This window comes from Scleropages formosus, chromosome 13, assembly GCF_900964775.1.
Source record: "Scleropages formosus chromosome 13, fSclFor1.1, whole genome shotgun sequence".
NCBI lineage: Eukaryota > Metazoa > Chordata > Actinopteri > Osteoglossiformes > Osteoglossidae > Scleropages > Scleropages formosus.
In genome coordinates, this window is record NC_041818.1 from 6273834 (window position 1) to 6299104 (window position 25271).

Sequence of the window (25271 nt, forward strand, 5' to 3'; positions counted from 1 at the left end):
GTGGAGAACACTTTTTGAGAAGGAATTTATATGAAATGATGAGCCAAGGGACCATCAGCTTGACGTGTCTGGTATATGAGCCTTTATGAACTTCAGAGCAATGTCGTCTAGAGCCTTGTACAGCCTCCGTTGGTGAACAGCTTTCTGGGGAGAATGTACACAAAGAAGATAAGATACTTTATTGTCATTGTGTGCAGTACAATGAAATTTTCTGTGGCAACCCTCAGAAGAACAGCAGCAGAAAGAACACTATCAATGAATGAATGAACGAACGAATGAATAAATAAATAAATACGAATTCGGTTAAAATTTTGGAGTCCTCAGTCCTTAGCAGCCTTAGCGGAGGGGGTGGATGTGGAGGAGTAATGGAAGCAGAAGCTGGCTTTTATGATCAGTTTTCTGTGGTTGGGCAGGGAGAAATAATGGTCCATTAAGACTCCATGCCTGGAGCCATGCCAGGGAGTGCAGTTTCCCAGTGAGCACATGGTGGTCGGGCACCCATGCTACCCAGTTAGGCTCAACACAACATGACAGTGTGGAGCCATTGTTTAGGCTCACCAACTGCAAAGTGAAGGATGGGGGGGAGTGCAGTGCCAGCCAAGTGGCAGGTATGGGCATCTTGCTCTGTCCTGGAGAAAAGTTATTTAACCCAGTGAGAGTGGAACAGCTCGAGGAAGGAGTTGAAGTGTCCTGGGGTCTTGTCCTGCCTACAGTTCACAGCCCATGTCTGCGTCCACGTCCTGTCCTGTGTATTTATTTACTGCTTTGTACTCTGTTCTGTGTTGCACCAAGGTCTCCGGAGAAACGACGTTTCGTTCCACTGTATACAAGCTATATAGAGGAATGACAATGAAAACAACTTGAACTTGAACTTGTCCATGAGTGATGGAAAAGAGGAGTACGTGGCCATTGTTCCGATCTGTGACGGTTAAGTTGGAGCTGAGTCCATGGACAAAGCTCTCAGTTTTCTGCTCAGTTTACTTCCCCATCCTCATCTACGGTCATGAGCTTAGGGTGATGAGCGCAAGAAGGAAATCACGAACACAAGCAGATAAAAATGAGGTTCTCCGCGGGATTGCTGAGCTCGGTGCCCCTGCCAGAGGGAAGAACTTGGTGATCCAGGAGGGCCTTGGAGTCTTCTGCTTCTCTGAAGTCTGAGGAAGGAACAAGAAGGAGTCAGTTGAGGAGGTTCAGGAATGTCGTAAGAATGCCCCCTGTTGGCTCCCTCTAGAGTTATACAGCACATCCTAGTGAAAGGAGACCCCAGGGCAGACCCAGGACACACTTGGAGAGATCATATCTCGACTAGCCTGAGAGCACTCGTGGATCAGGGCAATTGGAGACTATTGCTGGGGGAACGAAGGAGTGGACCTGTCTGCTACACCTGCTGCCGCCAAGAGCCCCTGCGGGACAAGCGCAAGGAAAATGACTGATGACGTGAGCCGCGCTGTCGCCAGATGGCGCTGTTTCCCCACGAAAGCGCTCCCGAAGAAGCCTTCTGTCGGTGGATCGTGGAAGTTATCGACAGTTCTATACAGTATGCAGTAAATAACTGCAGTTATAACTGCAAAGTAGCAGCTATTGAATACAGAAATATTTCACATCAACACTTATAGCTGACATGAACTGCAGTACTTCTGGCAGTGATGGGCTCATACGCAAAAAAGGCTTCCAAAAGAATTAATTCGGGCAGAAAAGGTAATAAGACCCGTTTAAATACGAGGTAAAAGGCTGGAAACCGAAGCCGCTTTCAACGATCCTAAATAGAAAAAAAAAAAAAAAAACTCAAGGGTCTCTCATGCAAACGGAAAGATGCGGTTCAGTGTAGAGGATTATTTCTGCGAGACCTTCGCGCTACAAATACACACAGTAAGTTGTACGTTTCGGCGAATCCACGACAGGTGTCGAGCGGAGGCGCGGGCACGGGATCGGCGGCGAGCGGGACGTCAGCGCGCGGAGGAGGGGTTCGCAAGGAGCCGTAAAATCGGTATTAAAGCGGGGCGAGCGCTGCGAGTGCGAGTGTCTGGGAAATGGACGGAGTCGGAGAGACACGAGGAGATCGAGCTCCACTGTCCCCGTAGGTGGGCTTCTCGAAGAGGACTTTTATTATTATTATTATTATTATTATTATTATTATTATTATTACAGCAGAGGAGCTATAGACACCGACAGACTGAGGAGCACTTCGAGAAATACTCCTTCAAACGGCTTTTTTTTTCCTTAGTTTTTCTCCTCTCAGATCTGCCTTGTGTTAACAGTTTTGAACACCCGCCTTTCAGAGTTGCGTCTTTTTTTTTCCTCCTACATCCACCTGCGTGCTCACTTATAACAGAGGGAAAGGGGTGTTTTTATGCATTTTTCACGGTGAATTAGAATAGCCTGATTCAACGGCGGACTGCATGTACTGTAATCCGTTGGGACTGTCATGACTATTTTACCTACGGAGAGAGTATCGGAGGTATTTATCAGCTCATAAATCCTTTTTCTGAACGTAAACGTTGGGTTTTACTACCCTCCCCCGGTTTGCGAGCGGCGCGCACAAAATCATGTCTTTTAAAAGCGAAAATGTCGATACTGGGAGGTGAAAGGGGTGGTCGAAAGGTGTCTCTTGTTTTCTTCTTCTTCTTCTTCTTCTTCTTCTTCTTCTTCTTCTTCTTCTTCTTCTCTTCTTCTTCACTTCTCCTTTGCCTTGGAACTCAGAGCCCAAGCGGGTATTAAATTAAAATCTGTCCTTACGAACAAGAGAAGGCAGTTCAACCTCTCCACGGAACTGCCAGCGATAATTCATGTTTATTCATGTGCTTTTCCTATCCAAGCACGGGAACCTGAGCAAAGCCAAGAACTGCTTTAGCGGAAAAGCCAGATGGGCTGTATATGAACGTCACATATTTTATGTGCTTTGCATAACAGCTGCTTTTCCTTTCTCTGCAGACAGCCGACAGCTGTGTGAAGAGTAGTTAAAGGGTTTGGGTGAAACATCAACCCAGCAGGGCGACCGGAAGACAGAGAGGTGGGTGCGTCGGCTTGCCTGGACGCAGCGCCATGGCTTTGCCCGACAACCCCAGTGGCTGTCCCGGCGAGGAGCCGCCCTTCCCAGAGATTGTGGAGCTGAATGTGGGTGGCCAGGTGTACATCACCCGCTACACGACACTCACCAGCGTGCCCGATTCCCTCCTGGGTGAAATGTTCAGCCGACGTAGTGCCAAAGGACTGGCGCGAGATAACAAGGGCCGCTTCTTCGTTGACCGTGATGGCTTCCTGTTCCGATACATCCTGGACTACATGCGCGATCAGCAGTTGGTGCTCCCAGACCACTTCCCAGAGCGGGGGCGTCTTCAGCGGGAGGCTGAGTTCTTCAACCTACCCGAGCTCGTCAAGCTGTTAGCGCCGCGGATCAGCAAGCAGAACTCCCTCGGTGACGAAGGCTGCCAAAGCGACCCCGAGGAATCGTCACCCAACACCGAGAGCGTGCGCAACTTAGCCACGTTGGGTGCGGCGGCCGCAGCTTGCGCTGCCTTGGTCCAGGGAGGCAGCGGGGATGGCAAGCGCTCCGGTTTTATCACCGTTGGCTACCGGGGCTCCTACACATTGGGCCGCGACAGTCAAACCGATGCCAAGTTCCGGCGGGTTGCCCGGATCATGGTGTGTGGGAAGACATCACTAGCCAAGGAGGTCTTTGGAGACACCCTGAATGAGAGCCGGGACCCCGACCGTCCCCCCGAGCGCTACACATCCCGTTACTATCTCAAATTCACCTTCCTGGAACAGGCCTTCGACAAATTGGCTGATGCCGGCTTTCACATGGTGGCTTGCAACTCCACGGGGACCTGCGCCTTTGCCCACGAACAGACGGATGACAAGATCTGGACCAGCTACACGGAATATGTGTTCTACCGTGAGTGATCTAAGACCTCCCTCCCCAAGCCTCCCTGCCAGCCTCTTGCTGCTCCCTGTGATGGCTCTGTCGTGGTAGATCTATAGACGCTTCCTGTTCCACCCCTTCGTCTCTATCCAGCTGTCACTCCGAACGGTGACCTACCCAATGTCAGACACTTTTACCCTCTCTAGAATCGCCATCTCCCATGGTCACAGACTCCCTGTCATCGCTTGTCAATCACAGCACCCTCCACCCGGTCGGAAAGAGAATGCCTCCTCTGTCATCCTCCCTTTACTATCCTTCTGCCTACGAAACGCACAGTGCGGTGATGGAGACCTTGCCTTACAGTGTTTTGTGCCATATTGTGTGTAATGCTATCTCTGGAACACAGCGCCCCTCAACTGGTGGTTCTGTGGAGCCCTTTGTAGCACTGGGTGGTCAGGGACAGGTATGTGGACAAGCCATCACCTATGTGGAATATAACCCCACAAAAGAAATGAGAAGAGTTAAGAGCCACCCTCAGCTTCTCAGTTGCATTTATTAAAAATGTTATTGTGACTACAGTCAACAGGTTGTGGGTTTTGCTAAGAAAATGTCCATAGCAATATCCCTGTTGTTATGGGCCTGGTTGTTATCGTACAGTTCTGGGACAGGACAAAAGCATGCTCTTCACCAAGGCAGTACCTGTGGTGTAAATAACTGTGTACATGGTGGCTGAATTGAGCCCAGAGCATTTTTACAGTGAATTTGTTGTGTGTCAAAACAAGCTTGTCCTGATGTGGAGGTGCACTTACCAAATAGTTCAGAGGCAGGAGGTAGTTAGGTGGGAGGATCATTCAGAATATACTGGGGATTTTTTTTTTTATTCTGCAAGAATAATCATGGGGTTAGATGACCTGCAGCTGCTAATTGTACAGCTGATCATTTGTTCGGTCACCATATTTCCAACCCAGGATGAGAGGAAGTGTTGTGTTAAGTTGCATATGTGTTTACCTTGTAACTTTTCCTTTTTTGTGTTTTGTTATTAATCCTTGGTGTTATTCCAACAGTTTAATCGCTGTTTGTGGCTGTTGTATAAATGTGGCCAGGAGCATCTATGGCTTTTGCAGATCTATCTAATGGCATTGGGAAACACCATAAAAACTTGCCCTTGTGGTTTTCTGCAATCACCTCCACAGGTTTTTTTTTGCTTTATCAAGAGACCTGCCTCTAGTGTGTAACAATATCGCACAGTGGCTAAGTATTATAGCAGCGTCACACTAGCAAAGTGTTATGAGGGCACTGTGTGCGAGCTGTTTATGAAACCAGGCTCACTTACAAACGTGATCTTATTGGCAGAGTGTATTGCCAGCCAGTTTTTCAGGTATACTCTGAGGACAGCAGTTCTCACTATAAGCACAGCATTATTTACCTCGTAAAAAATCTTTTTTAAAGATTCATACAGATTTCACACCGGGAGTAGCACATTAGCTTTCTGACCTAGAGAGGCTGTCTTTGTCACCTAACACATACATACAGAAGAAAAATCTTAATAACACCCACATCTTGTTCATATGTACTCAAAGAAGTTCTGGTCCTTTATATATCAGTTCTGTAGTTTTGCAAAAAATATTGTATGATGCTCCAGTGTTTCAAATAACCATCTAATCTCAGCAGTCTGGAGAAAACACAAATGGACAAACAAGCGTTGATTAAAAAATGAATATACTGTATTTTGGCAGTGTGTGTTGTGTAGCATTCAAAGCATGGAATCCTTCTGGCTGCATGTCCCTTAGAGTCAGTTTTTATAATCTCACTTATACTGTACAAGTGTTGCATCACAAGGTACATGTGCCAGTATTTGTGACAGTTCAATGTTCCAGCGCTTCAGGATGATCCCTTCAATTTCCTAAACACAAAAGGCTGTGAAATAAGCAGCAGACCTCTTCTCGTAATAACACCTTTGGTAAAGACCAAACTTTTACTTTCTCTGGGCTGTGAAATTTTACATGCATACTCATGTTTTATAGTGTTTAATAGAAGAATTTGTCCTGAACCCCTCAAGCAATCTATTGACCTATTTATTAAAAAGCAATATAAGCTATGAAATAAAATAATACGAGGCAAAAGAATAAAGCTTACAGGATTAATTTTATTTTTCACAATACTGCATAATGAACCATTTCATTAGTATAATAAATGATGGTCATGTCTGAACTGACTTTACATTTGCATTAGTCAATGAGTGGGTTGAAATCATGGCTTTTATTTACAGAGTGGTTTTATTCATTTTTTAAAAAACGTAATAGGTTTTGATATACGCTTTGAGCTGGGTTCCAAATTCCACCTATTGTCTGTTTATGCTCTGGAAATGTTGAGATGGGACAAACCTGTCTGTTGGCGGAAGCCTTTTTTTTTTTATAGACTAGGTGTTCCTAAGCAGTTACTCTCTCTGTGTGGGGCCAGGGGCCATGCAGAAGGAACAATGACACATCCGGAATAGAAACAAGGACAAACTGCTAACTGGCTCAATTAAAGCAGATTACAGTCTTCTGTGTTGTTGTGGCTGATCTAGCAAATTAGGATGAAGTTTAAATTATCCGATCCAAGGGCAGAAGTGCAGCAAACACATCTACAGGTTGCTATATTAAACTGTCAAAACAAAATGCTACTATGAATTTTCTGCATTTTAGAATTGTGTGTGTTTGTAGAAGCCACAGGATCATGGTGAAGCTATATAGACCTGCGCAGGTCTGGTCAAGCAGGTGAAGATGCCAACCTGCAGAAAACCTTCGTGATGTTAGCATTGAGATACGACACTTTGTGTTGAGGAAGTGCAAATGTGTAATATGCATAAAATAGTTTCGGTAGGTACTCTAATCTGATGTTAATGATGACTGTCTTAATAATATAAATATTGAAACACTGGCAATATTTCAAATATTTAGGACTTGAATGGTCTTTCACCGAAGTGGGGAGTATTATAGTATTTGCCATGACCTCAATGTGTAAGAATCAAAAGCTTTTTTAATGAAATTCAGACTTTACCCAACTCTGCATCTAGCTCTCTGCTACCCAAAAGGCCAGGTGTTCACTGGGCACATATGTAATCCATCATTACGAAACTGTAGATCTGCAGAGGTGCCACTTGATGGGAAGGATCAACTGAAGGCCTGAGGACAGTTGCTCCAGTTTATAGTGCGTGTGGGGAGGCACATCGTGTTCTGAGCACATCTCGATTTGTCCTGCCTCAACATGGCCGAAAAGCTGCTCACCAAGGTTCGAGATGTCTATGTGCCACTCAGCTTCATCTGTGCTGCATGTAACAGGGATGCAGAGGCACATGCTTCAGTATATTTCTGTTTTGGGAGAAAACACTTCATCCTAAACTCCACTGTGCCAAGGGGGTAAGGTCTTTTCCTCAAAAAATGGCATGCTTAAGCCTGTTGGGTGGATCCAGCTGGGACTCCAGCGGCATGTTATGCCATGTCCAAGGAAGCACTCTCCAAAAGTACTCGTTGCTGGTGACATGATGGGCTTGCTGGGCTTGCCGTCCTTGTCCCAAAGTGCAGAAACGATGGCAGAAGGAGACGTCCTCATCCACTCTCCGTCTCTGATTTCTGTGGCTTTGTCACTGAATAAACTGGAGATCCACGGGGTATAGGGATACAGCCTCATGGAGGCTCTGGTATCTCCTTCTGCTCTGGCAGTGTGGTGTGCTGTGGGACTGGAGCTGTCCCCGGAGTTCAGAGGCTTCTACCATAGTTAACCCCAAAGGCCTCTCTCAAGAGATAGACATGAGGGCACAAGCACTTTAAACATTACTTGTATGAGAATCGGCTTAAGTGAACGGGGAAGGACCCAAGCTCCGCTACAAAAAAAAAAAAACCCAGCTCCCTTTTTCAGGGTGAAATGAAACTGAATTGCTCATACAATGCTGTGTTGTAGTACTCCTGGCTGAAACATTTAGCATGCATGACCATGTTCCAAATAGTGGATGGACCCACATTCTAAATCCATGTCTATGGAATAGTACAGCTACTGTGACCCGAGTCAGACAATAAAGCTATTTTGTGACAAACCCCTTATAATCTGGTCCCGATGTGACGTTCTTGAATTGGACTTGTCTTCTCTCTGAGAAAGCTCGAGTCGCATACACTTCTTCACATATACACGCACACGGATGCACACACTCAGTGTGTCCTAGTCGTATTGCTCTGAAGGCCATTACAATTTCATCACTCTGTTCCAGCCTCTCCATCCCACTAAATCATCGCATTCACATGGTCTCAGAAAGCCATGTCCCTGCAGCTCTTTTTGATGACTGCCCACTATGGCTTTCGCTTTGCTCTTAGGCGTGAAATGACTCATTGGCTCAGTCGCTGTCCTTATGATCTACGCTTTTCCTCCATTACTGAAGCTCAGTCCCTTTGTGCTCTTTTAAACTTTTCTTGCATGTACAGTTGTTGCCTGGTTGACACCGAATGTGGTCAGCGACAGCATCTTTTAACAGCTGTACCATGTCTGAACCATGTTCTCTATGCTCGTGTTAGGCACCACGCTCATAAATATGCTAAATATGTCAATACTCACGTCTATGAACCGAATCAGCACAACTTACCAATAATATTGACCTCTGTGCAGCCTTTGGACCTCATGCATATGCACCATATGAATGAATAAATATCGATATTTATTATTTGCATTAAGACCTAAGGCATACATTATAATCTAATTGATGCTAATTCTTTCCAGTTTTCTGAATATTTGGTGGGCGGGATACAAATACAGTGAAATTAATTGTAAAATAAATATACATGTAATGTATTATATTCTACACCAAAAGGAAATTATTACACATCATTTTAAAATACTGTGGCAGGTCCAGGAGTGACCAACAATACAGGGTGGATGTCGTGAGTGTTTTATTTAAAAATACACACATTGTCTGAAACCACTTGCCCCAAGCGGGGTCACAGCAAACCGGAGCCTAACTCGACAACACAGGGCATAAGGCCGGAGGGGACACACCCAGGACAGGACACCAGTCCATCACAAAGCATCCCAAGCGGGACATGAACCCAAGACCTAGTGGAAAACACGCACAGGCTAAACCCGCTGTGCCACCACAGCCCCCTCTATTTAAAAACAAAATGTACATTTACATTTAAGTTTTAAAAACATGAAAGAAATAGCACAACAAACACATGAGAAATTACAAAAGAGGAGCTTTCTACAGAAACTGCAGCAAGACCTGTCGCACTGAGGAGCTTGGACAACTGCTCCGTCAGTCAATAAAATTATATTGCTGCATCTGACCCATGTCTCTTAATCAGATGCGGCAAATCATCCAGGAGGTGGGGGTGGCCACATATATTTTGGTGTTTTTTTTTTTCTTTTTTAAGTTGTTTAACAACTCTAACACATATTTTTTTAATCTTTAATTTGTTATTTCAATACATTTATGCGACAATTACTATGTGCTGCCATACCAACTATAGCAGGTGATAAGAGAGGCCATATCCATCAGTCGTATGGCTAGTGGACAAGTGCAATCACTCACAGCGTTTTGATCCTAACCCTGAATTTACATTTACATTTATTAATTTAGCAGACGCTTTTCTCCAAAGCGACGTACAGCTCATAAAAAATACAATTTATGCATTACATTAGAAGAGAGACATAGATGCAGACATGTAATTCTTAACTACAGTTAGTTTGTTTCTTTCTGCCATATGAACCAATGTTCATCACAGGAGTAGCTGTATAAAAATTTACCAGAATATCAACGATTCCTGATCACCTTCCTAGTAGTTTTTTTTTTTTTGCGATACATATAAACATTTACGCTACATCACAGAAGTAGCTGCGTAAAGCATTGATCCAGGCATGATCTTGATGTTATCGAACATGAACATTTACACCATACATATACTTAAGAGATCATAAGCGAAGCGAGTATGGAAGAGGTGAGTTTTAAGACCCTTAAGAGCCTCAACGTATTGCACAGTTTTGAGAATGTGAGGTGTTGTGTTTTTGAACTTATAACAGCAAAATAAATAAATAAATAAATAAAGCACTATTATTGTAAATGAGCAGATTTCTGTGTTTTACTGTGTTCCTACAGAATACATGAGCACGTACTCATGAGCAACATCTGACTTACAGTGTATAACTGCCCTATGATATTTTGTACAAAAAACAAATCACTTTTCTTTTTATTGTATCAACAGTTTGTGTTTGTCATTACATACATACCAGAAGGATGCACTGATGAATGTGCTGACTGTGTTTTTCACTGTGAAATTATGGTGAATGGTTCGTGAGGAGACACCTTCTTGAGAGTTTGTGACCCTCGTCAAGACACTTTTGCTTACATTAACTTTCATCCAGCCAGTCGCTCCCATCATTTCCCTGGGATCTGCTTGTCTTCTCACACATTCAGAGGACAGCTTGGAGACTGTGGCCAGGAAACTCTATTTAGACATTGTTCTTAGTCACTTAGTCACAATGTGTGTGTGTGTTTTTTTTTTTTTTTTTTTTGGCTGTTGTATCGACTTACCTCATTGATAAAAAAAGGCATCTGGCAATATGCCATTACCCATAATCAACTGCAAATAAATTGAGCATTGCAAAACTGGAATGTGGCTTAACTGAATTAAAATCCCCTCAATTATTGGAGAAAAGCATGAGAGTCTCTGAAGCAACATATGTTGTTAACATTACTGCATGATATAAGTTTTACACTAGAAATTATCAGTCATGTGGTTGATACAGTATACTGGGTCCTCATGTTACAAGCCTTTGGGCTGTGAATTTTCAAAGATACAGACTTTTCCATTGTATTAATTCGTTTTTAATTGTTTTCACCACCTAATTTTCAAAATTGTCTCTTGCAGAGCAAGCACAACCAACGTGTCCACAGCCAACTCTTAGTTACTACTAAAATCTTGAATCTTGACTCTTGAAATGCAGAGTAAAACACATCCAAAACAAAGTAGGAATGTGTGGGAGGCTCAATTCAGCTCACTCCTGCAGTGTTTACAGCTCATGTCCGGTATTCCTCAGTGGTGGTGATCAATAACAAGATGACAAACTCTGCACATGTTTATGGGATGAGTCAGTAAACCATTGACTATGAATAGAAGTTTATGATAACACATTTTTCAGTCATTTTAAATGACTTTTCGGTCATTGTACTTTTTAAAAAGCTTTTTAAGGTAGGTTTTAAGTTAATGTAGCTCTAATTTAAAAAAATAATAAACATATGTTCATAAAATTATTAAAAGTATCACTCCATATTTTTTATTTATGATTCCCATGTCTGAGACTTTTAAAAAAACAACCTGCTGAATAAAAGGAGGAGGGTCTCCTATTTGGGGGGTGTGGTGGCGCAGTGGGTTGGACTGGGTCCTGCTCTCCGGTGGGTCTGGGGTTTGAATCCCACTTGGGGTGCCTTGCAATGGACTGGCGTCCTGGGTGTGTACCCACTCCCCCTCCAGCCTTACGCCCTGAGTTGCCGGGTGAGGCTACGGTTCCCTGCGACCCTGTATGGGACAAGCGGTTCAGAAAGTGTGTGTGTGTGTGTGTGTGTGTGTGTGTGTGTCAGTCTCCTATTACACGTTTATTGATTGTATAAGAAAAGTAAAATTGACCAGATGCTGATGAATGTTACATAAGCTTATGTGATGTTTTGACATCCAGTATGGAAAAGAAGTTGTGTTGTGGCACTATACATGTATATATAACTCGGTAATTTTAAAGACTTCATTTTAATGTTATTTCAGTTTAATAAAACTCCTGGATCACACACCCTGGATGGGACACCAGTATCTGCTTCCCACACCCTGCGTTTCCAGAATTGGCTTCAAAACTGACATCCATTTACACTGAAATATCACTAAATCCTGTTAAAATGGACACAGTTTGACACAAAATATTAGTTATCAGAACACAACATCCCCTCCTTGAACCGCCACCTTACCGTGGTGGAGGGGTTTGAGTGCCTGAATGACTTCAGGAGCTATATTGCCTGGGGCTATATGCCCCTGGTAGGATCTCCCATGGCAAACAGGTCCTGGATGACAGATGAGACAAAGTGCGGTTCAAAAGCCCTTTATGATAACAATTAAACCACAGCTTTCGTTTACCCCGCCCGGTATGGGGTCACCAGGGCCCCACCCTGGAGCCAGGCCTTGGGGGGGGGCTCGCTTGCGAGCGCCTGGTGGCTAGGTCTATGCCGACAGGGCCTGGCCGGGCTCAGCCCAAAGCCATGACGTGGAGCCGCTCTTCGGTGGGCTCACCACCTGCTGGAGAGATAGTAAGGGGCCGGTGCGTTGTGATTTGGGCGGTGGTCTAGGCCGAGTGCCTGGCCGACCCAAACCTCGGGCGCCAACTCTGGTTTTTGGGACTTGGAATGTCACCTCACTGACGAGGAAGGAGCCTGAGCTGGTGCGGGAGGTTGAGAGATACCGTCTAGATATAGTCGGGCTCACTTCCATTCACAGCTTGGGTTCTGGAACCACTCTTCTCGACCAGGGGTGGACTCTCCACTATTCTGGTGTTGCCCAGGGTGAGAGACGGCGGGCTTGTTAATAGCCCCCCAGTTCAGCCGCCATGTGTTGGAGTCTACCCCAGTGAATGAGAGGGTCGTCTCCCTGCGCCTTCGGGTCAGGGAACGGTCTCTCACTGTCGTTTGTGCTTATGCGCCTAGCAGCAGTGTAGAGTACCCGGCCTTTTTGCAGTCCCTGGGGGGCGTGCTGGAAAGCGCTCCCACTGGGGACTCTGTCGTTCTACTGGGGGACTTTAACGCCCACGTGGGCAGCGACAGTGACACCTGGAGGGGCGTGATTGGGAGGAACGGCCTCCCTGATCTGAACCCAAGCGGTGAGTTGTTATTGGATTTCTGTGCTAGTCACGGTTTGTCCATAACAAACAGCATGTTCATGCATAAGGGTGTCCATCAGTGCACTTGGCACCAGGACACCCTAGGTCGGAGGTCGATCATCGACTTTGTAGTCGTTTATTCTGACCTTCGGCCATATGTCTTGGACACTCGGGTGAAGAGAGGGGCTGAGCTGTCAACTGATAACCACCTGGTGGTGAGTTGGATTCGATGGCGGGGGAAAAAGCTGGACAGACCTGGCAGGCCCAAACGCATAGTGAGGGTCTGTTGAGAACGTTTGGCGGAGGCCCCTGTCAGAGAGGTCTTCAACTCCCACCTCCGACAGAGCTTCAACCAGGTCCCGAGGGGAACAGGGGACATGGAGTCCGAATGGACTATGTTCCACACCTCCATTGTCGGGGCGGCGGTTCGGAGCTGCGGCCATAAGGTCTCCGGCGCCTGTCGCGGCGGCAATCCCCGAACACGGTGGTGGACACCGGAGGTAAGGGATGCCGTCAAGCTGAAGAAGGAGTTCTATCGGGCCTGGCTGGCTCATGGGACTCCTGAAGCAGCTGACGGGTACCGGCGGGCCAGACGGAACACGGCTCTGGCAGTCGCCGGGGCAAAAACTCGGGCCTGGGAGCAGTTCGGTGAGGCCATGGAGGAAGACTTTCAGTCGGCCTCAAAGAGATTCTGGCAAACTCAGAAGGGGGAAGTGGTGTTCCGCCAACACTGTTTACAGTGGAAGTGGTGCGCTGCTGACCTCAACTGAGGATGTCCTCGGGCGGTGGAAGGAATACTTTGAGGATCTCCTCAATCCCTCCGACACACCTTCCGTAGAGGAAGCTGAGGCTGGGGACTTGGAGGGGGACTCGTCCATTACCCTGGCTGAAGTTGCTGAGGTAGTCAAAAAACTCCTCGGTGGCAAGGCTCCGGGGGTGGATGAGATCCGCCCCGAGTTTCTCAAGTCTCTGGATGTTGTGGGGCTGTCTTGGCTGACACGCCTCTGCAGCATTGCGTGGAGCTCGGGAACGGTGCCTCTGGACTGGCAGACCGGGGTGGTGATCCCTCTTTTTAAGAAGGGGGACCGGAGATTGTTTTCCAACTATAGGGGGATCACACTCCTTAGCCTCCGTGGGAAAGTCTATGCCGGTGTACTGGAGGTGCATGTTGGACTCCGCCAGGGCTGCCCTTTGTCACCGATTCTGTTCATTATCTTCATGGACAGAATTTCTAGGCGCAGCCAGGGAACGGAGGGTGTCTGTTTTGGTGGCCGCAGGATCTCGTCTCTGCTTTTTGCGGACGATGTGGTCCTGTTGGCTTCATCGAATCAAGACTTGCAGCGTGCACTGGAGAGGTTTTCAGCCGAGTGCGAAGCGACTGGGATGAGAATCAGCACCTCCAAATCCGAGACCATGGTCCTCAGTCGGAAAAAGGTGGATTGCCCCCTCCGGGTTAGGGGGGAGCTCCTCCCTCAAGTGGAGGAGTTTAAGTATCTCAGGGTCTTGTTCACGAGTGAGGGAAAAATGGAGCGGCAGGTTAACAGACGGATCGGTGCGGCCCCGGATAAGCGGAGGAAGAAGAAGAAGAACACAACATTACAAGGCTGTATCCCCCCACCACACGCACACACACACACACACACACACACATTGTGACAATGCTGGGAGGGGACTCTATACACAGTAAAACAGTTCCATAGTTGTAAAAGTTAATTTCCACAGTGTTCTGACTGGTTGTTGCAAGTGATTACCCAGTGATACCTTGCAGTACACGGTAGGATGTTTGTTCAGAGCAGTGGCACTGTGGTGGGAGTTGTATGGCTGGGAGTGACCTGCACAGGACTCAGTCATGTTTTATGAGTGTTTCTCTGCTATTTTCTACATCTTGTTTGGAGGTTGGCATTTCAGACATGTGCAGCGTTAATAAAGAGCTTTATGAGCATTTTAACGTCCCAGAATCCAGATCCAGTCTGCAGTAGCACCAGTGGGGAACACTGAAATATCATGGGGACGCAGCATAATTTCTCACGTTCAGGGAGTGAGCAAGCAGAGAGTGGTGGTGAGTCAATTTACACCAACTTTTATTCCTTTGGCTCAAAATTCTCAACTAATAGTAACCAAACAATTATAACTCATTTTTTTTCTGTAATAATCTATAGCTATTATGATTTAAACAACTCAAACCAAAGTCCACAAACACAAGGTTTCAATATGTGACAACAAAAAAACAACTAGTTTAGTTTATTCCAAAATTAAACCTTTTACTCAAAAAGAATGTTCTCTCAGCAAAACAGAACAAGTCAAGCTTCCGCCTCCAGTGTGTCTTTCTAAAGTTCTTGTTCTGAATTGGTTACATCTGGTGTTTTCTGCTTTCCTCTTAATTTGTCTACACCCATTGCAGTTATGAGTCCAGGCAGAAAGTGAGCATGATCAGGAGCCTACCTACTACAGTAATCAACAACCTTCCCACACTGCCTAGTACCCCCAGGCTCTCTTTCAACAGACTTGTGAACATGGTCACCCCATCATTTCCCCCAGAAGTGCCCCCACTGGTTGCACACTTACATTTCACATTTTTCCCATAATGCAACGATTTACAATAAACCAATCTTCCCGCCTAAACACAGTAATGCAGGTCGTTACAATAACATTCATTATTTATGTATTAATTCAACCTTTAATGCAAAAAGACAAAATAAAAAATGCAAATGTCACTGAACAAGCTGTCCTGATCTGTGTAGTCCATACAGGGGCCATGATTACCAAGGTTATAACAGGTGAAGCTAGTAAACAGGGGTGATGGAGAGTGAGAACTTCATGTAGCATGAGATAAACTATACTTTCAAAGAACAATGCTTTGTAGCTCTGGTCTTGCACTCCTCAACTGTCACATAAAATCCAAGCTCAGTTCTGATAATGCAAAAAAAAAAAAAAAAAGTATTAGGAGCCAAAAACAGGGGAATTAAATGAAATTCTTTGTAAAGTCAAACTCTTAAAAGGGCATATCTCAGGGTATGACTATGTATCTGGTCTTAGAGGACTGCAAAACTAAACGTGTCTTACATCCCACAGAAATACATCTGACGTGGTTTATAATTTCATCAATACTAAAAATATATACCGACAAACTGGCAGCTTCCTGCACCATCTTAACCAAGGGAGGTTGCGCTCAAACTGTCAAAGTCAATGGGTTTGTGTGAAAGCTCTGAGCCACTGTTGGACAAGCGGATGTGCAGGGACTGTTAACATTTGTTGGACGGCTTATTTCAGTCTTCATATGGGGCCTGTGTACATTTTCATAAGTCAGCTCCTTCTCACACACTGGTGCTGCAGGCAAGAAGACCACAGTCTGCCTGTTCCATCACAAGACAGTGACATGGACATGGCCCATGTGGCATTCATGTAGATTTTCTTGTTCAGTGTCTCATGGTTCAGATCTCCAGTTAGAAAAATAAATGCCAAAACACAAGAAATATATTTAATGCAGAGACAAAACATTAGTGCCAGTTAATAATACAGACAATCATGAGTAGTAAATGCAGGATGGCAGTGAAAGCAAAGGCACCCAGTCCTGACGTTTCTTGCTGTAATGCACTGTAGCACTGTGAGAAGCATTGTGCCAAGATCAGTACATGAATATAATCAGCGACTAATTCATAATACAAAAATGGATGGAGCATAATTTATTGTAGGAGCTTTAAAGTTATATTGGATAGAATAAAACTGAGACCAACACACACACACACACACACACACACACAAGCTGTCCCACTATTGGCATCAACTAGGTTACCCGGTAATGCATAAACTGTGGGTAAGACAAATCTCAAATTTAGTGTTATTTTTATGCTTGCTATGCCTGTACCTTCGGGGAAGGAGACTGTAGGTCATTTCGGAAGTATTAGCAGAATATAAACTGGAGATGATCCACCACCGAACAGGTCTGTTTGGAAGCCATACGGCGATGCTGCCTGAAGGAACAACAGCTCTCCCGGTTTCGGTACTGTGTTGAATGGAGCAGGAATAAATTTTAGTCATTGTCTATGACTGAGACCTGCTGTCCAACAACCAAAAGTGCATTATTGTTTAAAAGTTGGAATAGTAGAGGGTCTTGATGATGTGGAACTTCAACCTCAATATCTCATTAGTACCTTGATTGATGTTAGTAACCATACGTCACAAGTCTTTTGCAGGGCTCTTCAGTCAATAAGTCTTCTCTCAACAAGTCTGCTGCTATACGGAGGAATACGTAGTTTAGATAAAGACAAAATGTTTGATAGGAAACATGACAGGATACAAGGGGCAGAGAGTGATTTTTCTGCAAGGAAAATGACATATTTCTGTACGGTATTAGTTATGAAAAAACACTAACTGGCATTCACATCTCTAACATGCAGAATAACTCATCAATATGATTTCTGCTTTAACGCTTAATTTGGTCTCTGCCTGGACCAGAACCATCCCATGCATAGGAGACGGCCCTCTGGTGTGGTCACCGGTACCACAGCAAACCCAATTCATTTCAGTCAACGTGGTCAGAGAGGCTGAACAGAAAAACACTCCAAAGCTTTAAACCACCAAATCATTTCTCCTCATTGCCCGCCGAGAATATAGGCAACGCAAACTCGCTGTTGGCCAATGTCAAACGTCCAGGGAGCGTAGGTGCTTCCGTCTCAAAAGAGTCGCCCACTCGGAGGAACAGCGCACCGAATAGCTGTTGCCGTGAGCGCGGCCCTGGCTGGGATATTCTGGGGCCTCCGGAAATGATCTAGCAGACATTTTGCACTTGTTCAATCACAGTGGACCAAGGCAGCCCTGCAACCAGGCCTCAAGGGCTTCCTCACTTGCTTTTTCAGCTCAGATGCTGATCCTCCCGCTTTTTCCTCGCTAGGGGCCTCCTGCCAGCCTGCTCTCCACACCGCGGCGTCAGTCGGGCTATTTATAGGCGTACGGGCGGTGGGCCAGACCTGCGTTGCGGCAGCGGCGGTTGTACAGCAGGGGCTCTGCGTCAGCTCCAGTGCCGGGTGGCCGCAGAGAGCGACCGGGGGCTGCATGGAGCTGGCAATGCAGAGCATGGAGTGACACGATCTGCAGGGGTGAAGTAGCTGGGAAAGTGAGGTAACTGCGATGATTCACCTGCAGCACATACCCGCCTTCCGGCCTAGCCACCTTTGCCACCCACGCTGCAACACATTGCCCATCAACCCTGCCGGTCAGTTAATCTCCTAAACAGTGTTCCCAGCTCTGTAGGCAGAGCCCCGCAGGTAGCGATCCCCATGGGGGCAGCATACGGCCACAGCCATCTGGACAGAGGCCAGTAACTATTCCGCTCCCAGTGCCAAAGAGCTGTAATTACGCGGCGGTCATTAGCACCCTGATTAAAAACCCTCCCTTTCCATCTGAAGGACACAGAGGAAATCAGGCCATAGTTCTGCAACGCCGATGGGACAAAGGGAGTGGGTTTGCGGGCGTCTCGGCCATCTGGAGATTCTGGGGTCTAATCCACTCCCTAATCATCAATAATCTGGGGAGAGCCTTGTCCTGGGTCCCTTGACCTATGGTGGATTTAAGGAGATGAGCGGCCGGCTTTTGGCTGAGCGCTACCGCGCGGCTGTTGACTGCACCCTTACGAGTAAACATGGACATGCAGATGGACGTGTCCTCCACAGCAGTACTGGATCATAAAGCACACGTCTGTAAATCCTTAGAAAGCTGTTAATTTGCAAGCGGGAGCCCCTCGGAGTGTCCAAATAGCAATGGACACACGCAGGGATTTCACAGCTCAGCTCAGCTGGGCTGCATTCGGAGCTTCGCTGCAAATTGAGCCGGGGGGCGTCGCGGGCGCTGGGGTGCAAAAGAGCTGGATGTGCAGGCACATCCCTCGTAGCCGCAGCACGAGAGTGCAATACATACGCACGGCCGGGTTTAGAGGAAGACTTTAGAGGAAATAAACCATGTTTGGAATTAGGAAGGTAATTCGACTAATAAAATAAAATCATTAAAATGGCAAATGAGGGTGAAACAAAAGGTGCTGCTTTAAGATATTTTTCGTTCCACTGAGAAAAAACACGTGCAAAAGCAGGCCTTGCAGAGCAGCTCTGTTAATGTGGCACAATTATATAAAAATCAGCAGTACCCTGTAAGGTATATTGAAAGAGTTTAGAGAAAGCTTTGGTGAAATACCAAATCACACATCCAGTTTATTAAATCTGTCATCTTACTGACAGAAAAGCAGAGGAACACATGGTTAGAGTGTGCGACTCGTAAGCTGCTTTCTTCAGGGTATCAGTACAGAAATAAAAGATATGTCACATCGACACATCACTGTTGTGAAAGGTAGAATGAGCCCTTCTGCTGCTCGACGGTGTGGCACCTCTAACAAATGTGAGTACTCTTGATGTTCCGGGTATTGAACAGAGACAATCAGGTAAACGATGAGAAAAAGACTCCCACACACTTCGAGAGGGTTCAAACGAGGCCAAAAGAGGGCCCAGACCGAAGAAGAGCAAGAGAGAGCACTAAAATCACTGCACACAGCACTGCGTCTCCTTACAGAATGAGAAAAGGTCATAATTAAGATGACACACCGCAGCAGCGGCAGATCAGACCTGCATGCCGTTGGGCAATACACACATTATTTACAATTATACGGCAAAAATAAATCATTAGTGTATTTGATTAGCTGTGTCAATGTGGGAAAAACAAGCTTATGCAAACAAGATCAGTTAATCTGCATGAAATATGAATGCATGACATGCATTATTATTTTTTTCCCTGTAACAGAATGTAATCATAAGTTGCTTTACTCCTGTTTTACTGGCCATGTTTATCTGCTCTGAATATGACTGTTTTCTTCTGAGATTCATTCTAACAGTGCGGAAAGTAAGTGGAGCATTTTCGCTGTGCAACAAGGTCACGTTGCAGTACGACAAAGAGCATCACTGCGCACTAAAAGCCATGTCAACAAATACAATAGCGATGATCCATTTTATTTTATTACAACCTTATATTTACATTCATTCACTTGGCAGACGCCTTTTCTCCAAAGTGCAATACAAAAAGTGACATCAACAGAAGGAGATGTCTGGATGCAGACACGCGATTCTTGAGTACAGTCAATTTGTCACATACTACAGTAAAAGCAGTGTACATTACCACAGTAGCTGCATACAATATTTTTTTCCGTCTGTAATCAATAGTACTGAAATGTCACACAAGCTGTGTTTGAAGACTGATATGGCGAACACAGAGTATTTTACAGTGCTTTATGACATTTACACTACATTTATTCATTTTGCTGATGCTTTTGTTCAAAAGCAACTTACAATGTTAAGGTCACAATTATTACAGTTACAGACTTATGATCATTTACCCATTTATACAGTTGGGTAATTTTACTGGAGTAATAAAGGATAACTACTTTGCTAAAGGGTACTATAGCTGGCAGAGGGGATTAAACCTGTGATCTTTAGATCCAAAGGCATCAACCCTAAACCCTACACTACCAGCTCTCCTGCATAATACCTATGAAGGGGATGCTTTTCCTTTACCCTGTCCAAATAAAAAGTGTCTGAATTATCTTGGTTTTTGATGGCTCAGAATGGTTGCAACACTGTGCTGAGCGGTCGTTGGCTGTCTTACGTGAAAGGTACACCACACTCACCCAGATTCTCTCAGAATTTCTTTAGTTACTAGAGTCTCGAGCGATTGATTCTTTTTGTTCGGGATCCTGCTTTAGGGGGAATGGTTTGGCAGGCAGCCGACGGGGGGACAGAACTGAAAGGTTACAGCTGTCTACCATGCTGGCACAGACGTTGGCCTGTGTTTCGAACAAAGCAAAATTACATTCGCTCTCACACTTAAGGACGACATGCCATGTCATCTTCTTGTGAAGACATGAAAAAAAAAAATCACAGATAGAAATTTTAACAAGCATAATAATTCTCATGTGCTGTCAATGAATTGCCTGTCCTGTAGTCATAAAAAAACTTCACAAGCCAAATTCCATCTGCCAAGTTCATGAAATCATCTAACCAAAACGTGAAAAAAAACAGAGACAAACACGCACAACCTTCGCATACTTAATGTAATCACTGATCTTTTTTTGGAGATGCTGCAAGAGAAATTATTCCAATGTACAGCCCCCTCCAAAATTCCAGCACGTATCTCCTAGATAGAGCTCATGGGATGCAAAAACTTTCTTTTTCATGGTTTAGACTCTTTACTTTGTTACGCACTTGATGGGTTTATTGGAACAGGTGCCAGTCAGTTAATCTCATAGAGTTTCCTTTGAGTTCCCTGGGAACGTGCCCGAGATTTCCCGTCATCGTAAGCTTGAGTTAAAGAACGACATTCATCACATGTTGTAAAATGAGAGCAGCAGTGACAAAAAGTTAGTTGTGGGACTAATAGTGCTATTAGCAGTAATGATGGCAAAGCGGAGACGTGCAAGTGAACAGATGGGATGTGAAGGGGGAAAAAAAGTAGAGCCAGGCTTGGACAGAGCAGCGCTGGAAAAGGGAACCAGTTTTCCCTTCCTTCCCTTAAGCCTTGATAGAGATACTGTACAAAGCCCATCCCCCGGTGGATAATCCTATGGCACTCAAACGCCCACACACCCACACTAGAACGCATGCAAACACAGCTCCTGCGCTCATCCGCCTTTGTTAGACACATACCCAGACATTCATGCAAATATGATACCCACGAGCGCCCTTTTACACACACATGCATATACCATCTTTATGCATACACGCCTTCATCTGAATTCATGACGTTAAGGTAAGGTATGCACACACAACAAAAAATATTGATTTCATGATGTCTGAATTTATATGAGAAAATGTATTCATACATTTTTCATTGGAAAAGGAAAACTAGGTTTCCATATATGTTGTTCTGTTTTTACACGCGCGCACGCAGTCGAAGGCGTAAATGTAGGTCCTCCACTTGACCATTTGTTTAGAAGCTTCTTCGTAAAAGAAGCAGCCTTTACAGCACTAAATGGTTATGTAACTTGCATATTGCGTTGCTATGTTTCACTGCTAGAGTGGGAGCTCAGGTCCTAACAATGGTTACATGTACGAATGTGTGTGTGTGTGTGTGTGTGTGTGTGTGTGTGTGTGGGTGAGGGGCATGTGAGTCTGTTGAGAGGAGTGCAGCCGCTGACCTCAGTCATACCTGCGTTGGAGCCCTACACACACCATGTAGATGGCCAATACATAGCAGCCACAATGACCCACAGTTTGACACCACAACCCACTGGACGAAAAAAAAAAAATCCTGGACGACCCAATCTAGTAACAGTTATATAGATGAATCTCTGTCATTAAACATCTAAGGGTTCCTCTGATATGCTGCATCCTGCCTCCTCTATTCCATGCTCTGCATGTCTTTCATTTCCCCACCTTCTCCAGCATACCCGTTGTGTGAGCTCGTGGCAGGGCACTCTGTCCTCATACACTCTGACGAGTACCGCAGTAAAAACGAATTCACACAACATCCTCTCTGAAGGTGTTCTGACATCTACGAACAAGATCGTCCCTCGCGGAGATCGTGTGCTGACCACAGCACTCGCATGGTCGCACACGGACATTCGTACATACCGACACACAGCACAGTAAATTAACACTGGTTCAACCACACACACACACACACACACACACACACACATCAGCAATACAGATGCATTTCCCTGAGCTGGATCCTAAGAGGTTACATCACTCAGATAAATTTTCCAGTCGATACAAGGATGCTGGGTTAAAAAAAAAGTGAAAAAATCACTGTTTCAATAGAATAAATAGGATAAATAGAATAAAATAAAAGGGAAATACTGATTCCCAATGAAGATATAGTAACATAGCACAGTAGAGCTTCTTTAACCTTCATGACTCTGTAATGTCTGTTTACTAGCAAGAAGACAGGAAAATAACCCCCACTGCCAGTAGAAAAAACATCATTTTGGTTTTCCATCCATTCCTATGTACTTTGAAAATGTTTTTCTGTCACTTGTCACCTGTTGACTCCTAGAGCCTCTTGTGTCTCTCTGTTGTGTGCCTTCTACAGGAGGTAGGCTCACACACCCCACGCCTGCCGGTGAGCAGTGCTCTTCCACTGTGCTAGATGACTTGCTGATGCCAGAGCCAAGCACGGCCGCAACCTTCGCTCAGGCAGAGTGCAGCACGGCTTTGGACTTGCGACACGGATCCTCTGCAGAATCTCCTCCCCCGCCTCCTTTTCATCCTCTGTCTCACAACTTCCAGTTGCTGCCCTCTTCTCCTCCTGCCTTCAACCCTGGCCCTTCAACAGACTCTGAAACACCCCAGTCACTCTCCTTCAACAAGCCCCCACCACTGGTCCTCAACCCACAGCCTCCACTGGTGTTCAACACACACTTTCTATGTGCCCCAAGCACACCTCCTTTCCTAGCCCTTAACACCCCACCTCCAAAAGCCCCAGCCACACCTCCTTTGCTAGCCCTTGACACACCTCCTCCCCAAGCCCCAGCCACACCTCCTTTCCTAGCCCTTGACACCCCTCCTGCCCAAGCCCCAGCCACACCTCCTTTGCTAGCCCTTGACACACCTCCTCCCCAAGCCCCAGCCACACCTCCTTTCCTAGCCCTTGACACCCCTCCTGCCCAAGCCCCAGCCACACCTCCTTTCCTAGCCCTTGACACCCCTCCTCCCCAAGCCCCAGCCACACCTCCTTTCCTAGCCCTTGACACCCCTCCTGCCCAAGCCCCAGCCACACCTCCTTTCCTAGCCCTTGACACCCCTCCTGCCCAAGCCCCAGCCACACCTCCTTTCCTAGCCCTTGACACCCCTCCTCCCCAAGCCCCAGACACACCTCCTTTCCTTGCCCTTGACACCCCTCCTCCTCAAGCCCCTGGTTCACCTCCACTGTTAGGACTTCACAGCCCTCCTCCACAACCCCCAAGCACACCTCCTTTTCTAGCCCTTGACACACCTCCTCCACAGGACCCCAACACATCTCTTCCACAGTCCCCCAGATTACCTCCTCTGCTGACAGTTAACACTACCCCTCTGCAAAGTGTGGACATACCTCTACAGCCAGTTCTCAACTCAAACCCTCCACAAGAATCAAGTGCACCCCAATCTGAAGAAGCTAACACTTCTTCCCCAACACTTCTCCCCACCCTTGACCCACTACCAGCCACGCTTCCTACATCTCCACCTCCCCTGCCAACTGCCAGTCCCCCCAGGCCCAACACATTGGCCCTACAAACCTTGCCTCGTTTGCCAAGCAAGGAGAATGGTGCTCCTCCAAGTGCTGACCCCGTGGAGGAGGAGAAGAAATTACTGGAAGAAGAGCTGAGGAAGTGCATTGAGGATTTCAAGAAGATCCGTATCCCAAAGCTCTTTCCCAACCGCAAGAGGCACTGGCAGAACGATCTGCTCAAAAAGTACAATGTTTAGAACTAACCCCCCTGTGGGCTTCCTTGTGAAGACCTCCTGCTTGAAGCTGCTGACACCTGATCTCACCTACAGTCGTACAGTGAGTAGACTCAGTGCCTCCTTGCACACCACTGACAGCATTCTACCCCCAGCCAAAAAGATATAGATTTTAGCACCAAAATGTCTTTCATTATAGAGGAAAAAAAATCACAGTTTTCCTCGCCAGGTTGGAGACATGCTTTCTTTTCCCAACAGATATCTTGTGAGGTTTTTGAATAAGGTTGATTTCTGTGACTCATCTTTTCAACCACAGAGAGACTAAATGTTTTCTTGAAAGCAGGCACCCTCTATAAATGGTAGAGTAAGAGAGTGCTAAGAGCTCGATGGTAGCCAAGGAACTAGTGGGTAGATTTGACACAACCTATATAGACAACTGGGGAATTTTAGCTCAAATGACAGTCTCATCCTTGCTCTGATGGGTTTGTAGGGCCTCATGTAGTCAAACCACTCCAACAATTAAACATTTTGTCTCATTGTTTACAAACCACAGTGACGAGCACTTAACGAAAAAGTGTTAAAAGAAGTCTAATAAAAGTTTGAAACCCACTATTTAACATGACCTCTAGTGTCACTGTTGTATTTTTAATTAAATACATAGAGGAATCCCTTCAAAAAGCTATACCTTAGTATTCTACTGCAAGAACATTTTAAATGTAGAAGCTCAGAAGAATAAAGTTGTTTGGTGAAAAGTACAAATGCTATACTAGGCTTTTATTTAAAAATATTAGTTGTAAATATTCTCGTAAAAAACACATGGGGGCACGGATAGGGTTAGCTAATGATATCTTTATTTTTCGCCGAAAACGAAGGTAAATATTTCTAGGATAAAGATGGATTTTTTCAGTTTGATTGTCTTTGGTGTCCTTCTGATCAATAAACCATTTCCAATAAACCAAATCTACGTTTAAATGGATCTCCAGATGTCTGTTTCTTTTCCCAAAAGAACTAAACATGTAAGGTATTTAACCTGAAAGAGTTCTTGTGATATTATAAACTGAAACTGAGACATAATCAACAATTGTTTCGAAACTCTTGCATACATAGAAGCATGC

General features: G+C 45.5%; 1 protein-coding gene across 5 annotated transcripts; it reads left to right on the forward strand.

The window, feature by feature from the left end:
- The first annotated feature begins 1796 nt into the window (after window positions 1-1796).
- kctd12b (potassium channel tetramerisation domain containing 12b) lies at window positions 1797-24647 on the forward strand. 5 transcript variants are annotated; one of them, XM_029257654.1, is made up of 3 exons: window positions 1797-1869; window positions 2932-3895; window positions 22808-24647. In XM_029257654.1, exons 2-3 carry the CDS (start codon window positions 3043-3045, stop codon window positions 24178-24180), a joined length of 2226 nt encoding a protein of 741 aa, XP_029113487.1. In that variant the 5' UTR covers window positions 1797-1869; window positions 2932-3042; the 3' UTR covers window positions 24181-24647. The 5 variants fall into 5 exon arrangements, with proteins under 5 accessions (XP_029113487.1, XP_029113485.1, XP_029113486.1 ...); XM_029257652.1 differs by lacking the exon at window positions 1797-1869 and adding an exon at window positions 1969-2081; XM_029257653.1 differs by lacking the exon at window positions 1797-1869 and adding an exon at window positions 1969-2077.
- The last annotated feature ends 624 nt before the right edge of the window (window positions 24648-25271 follow it).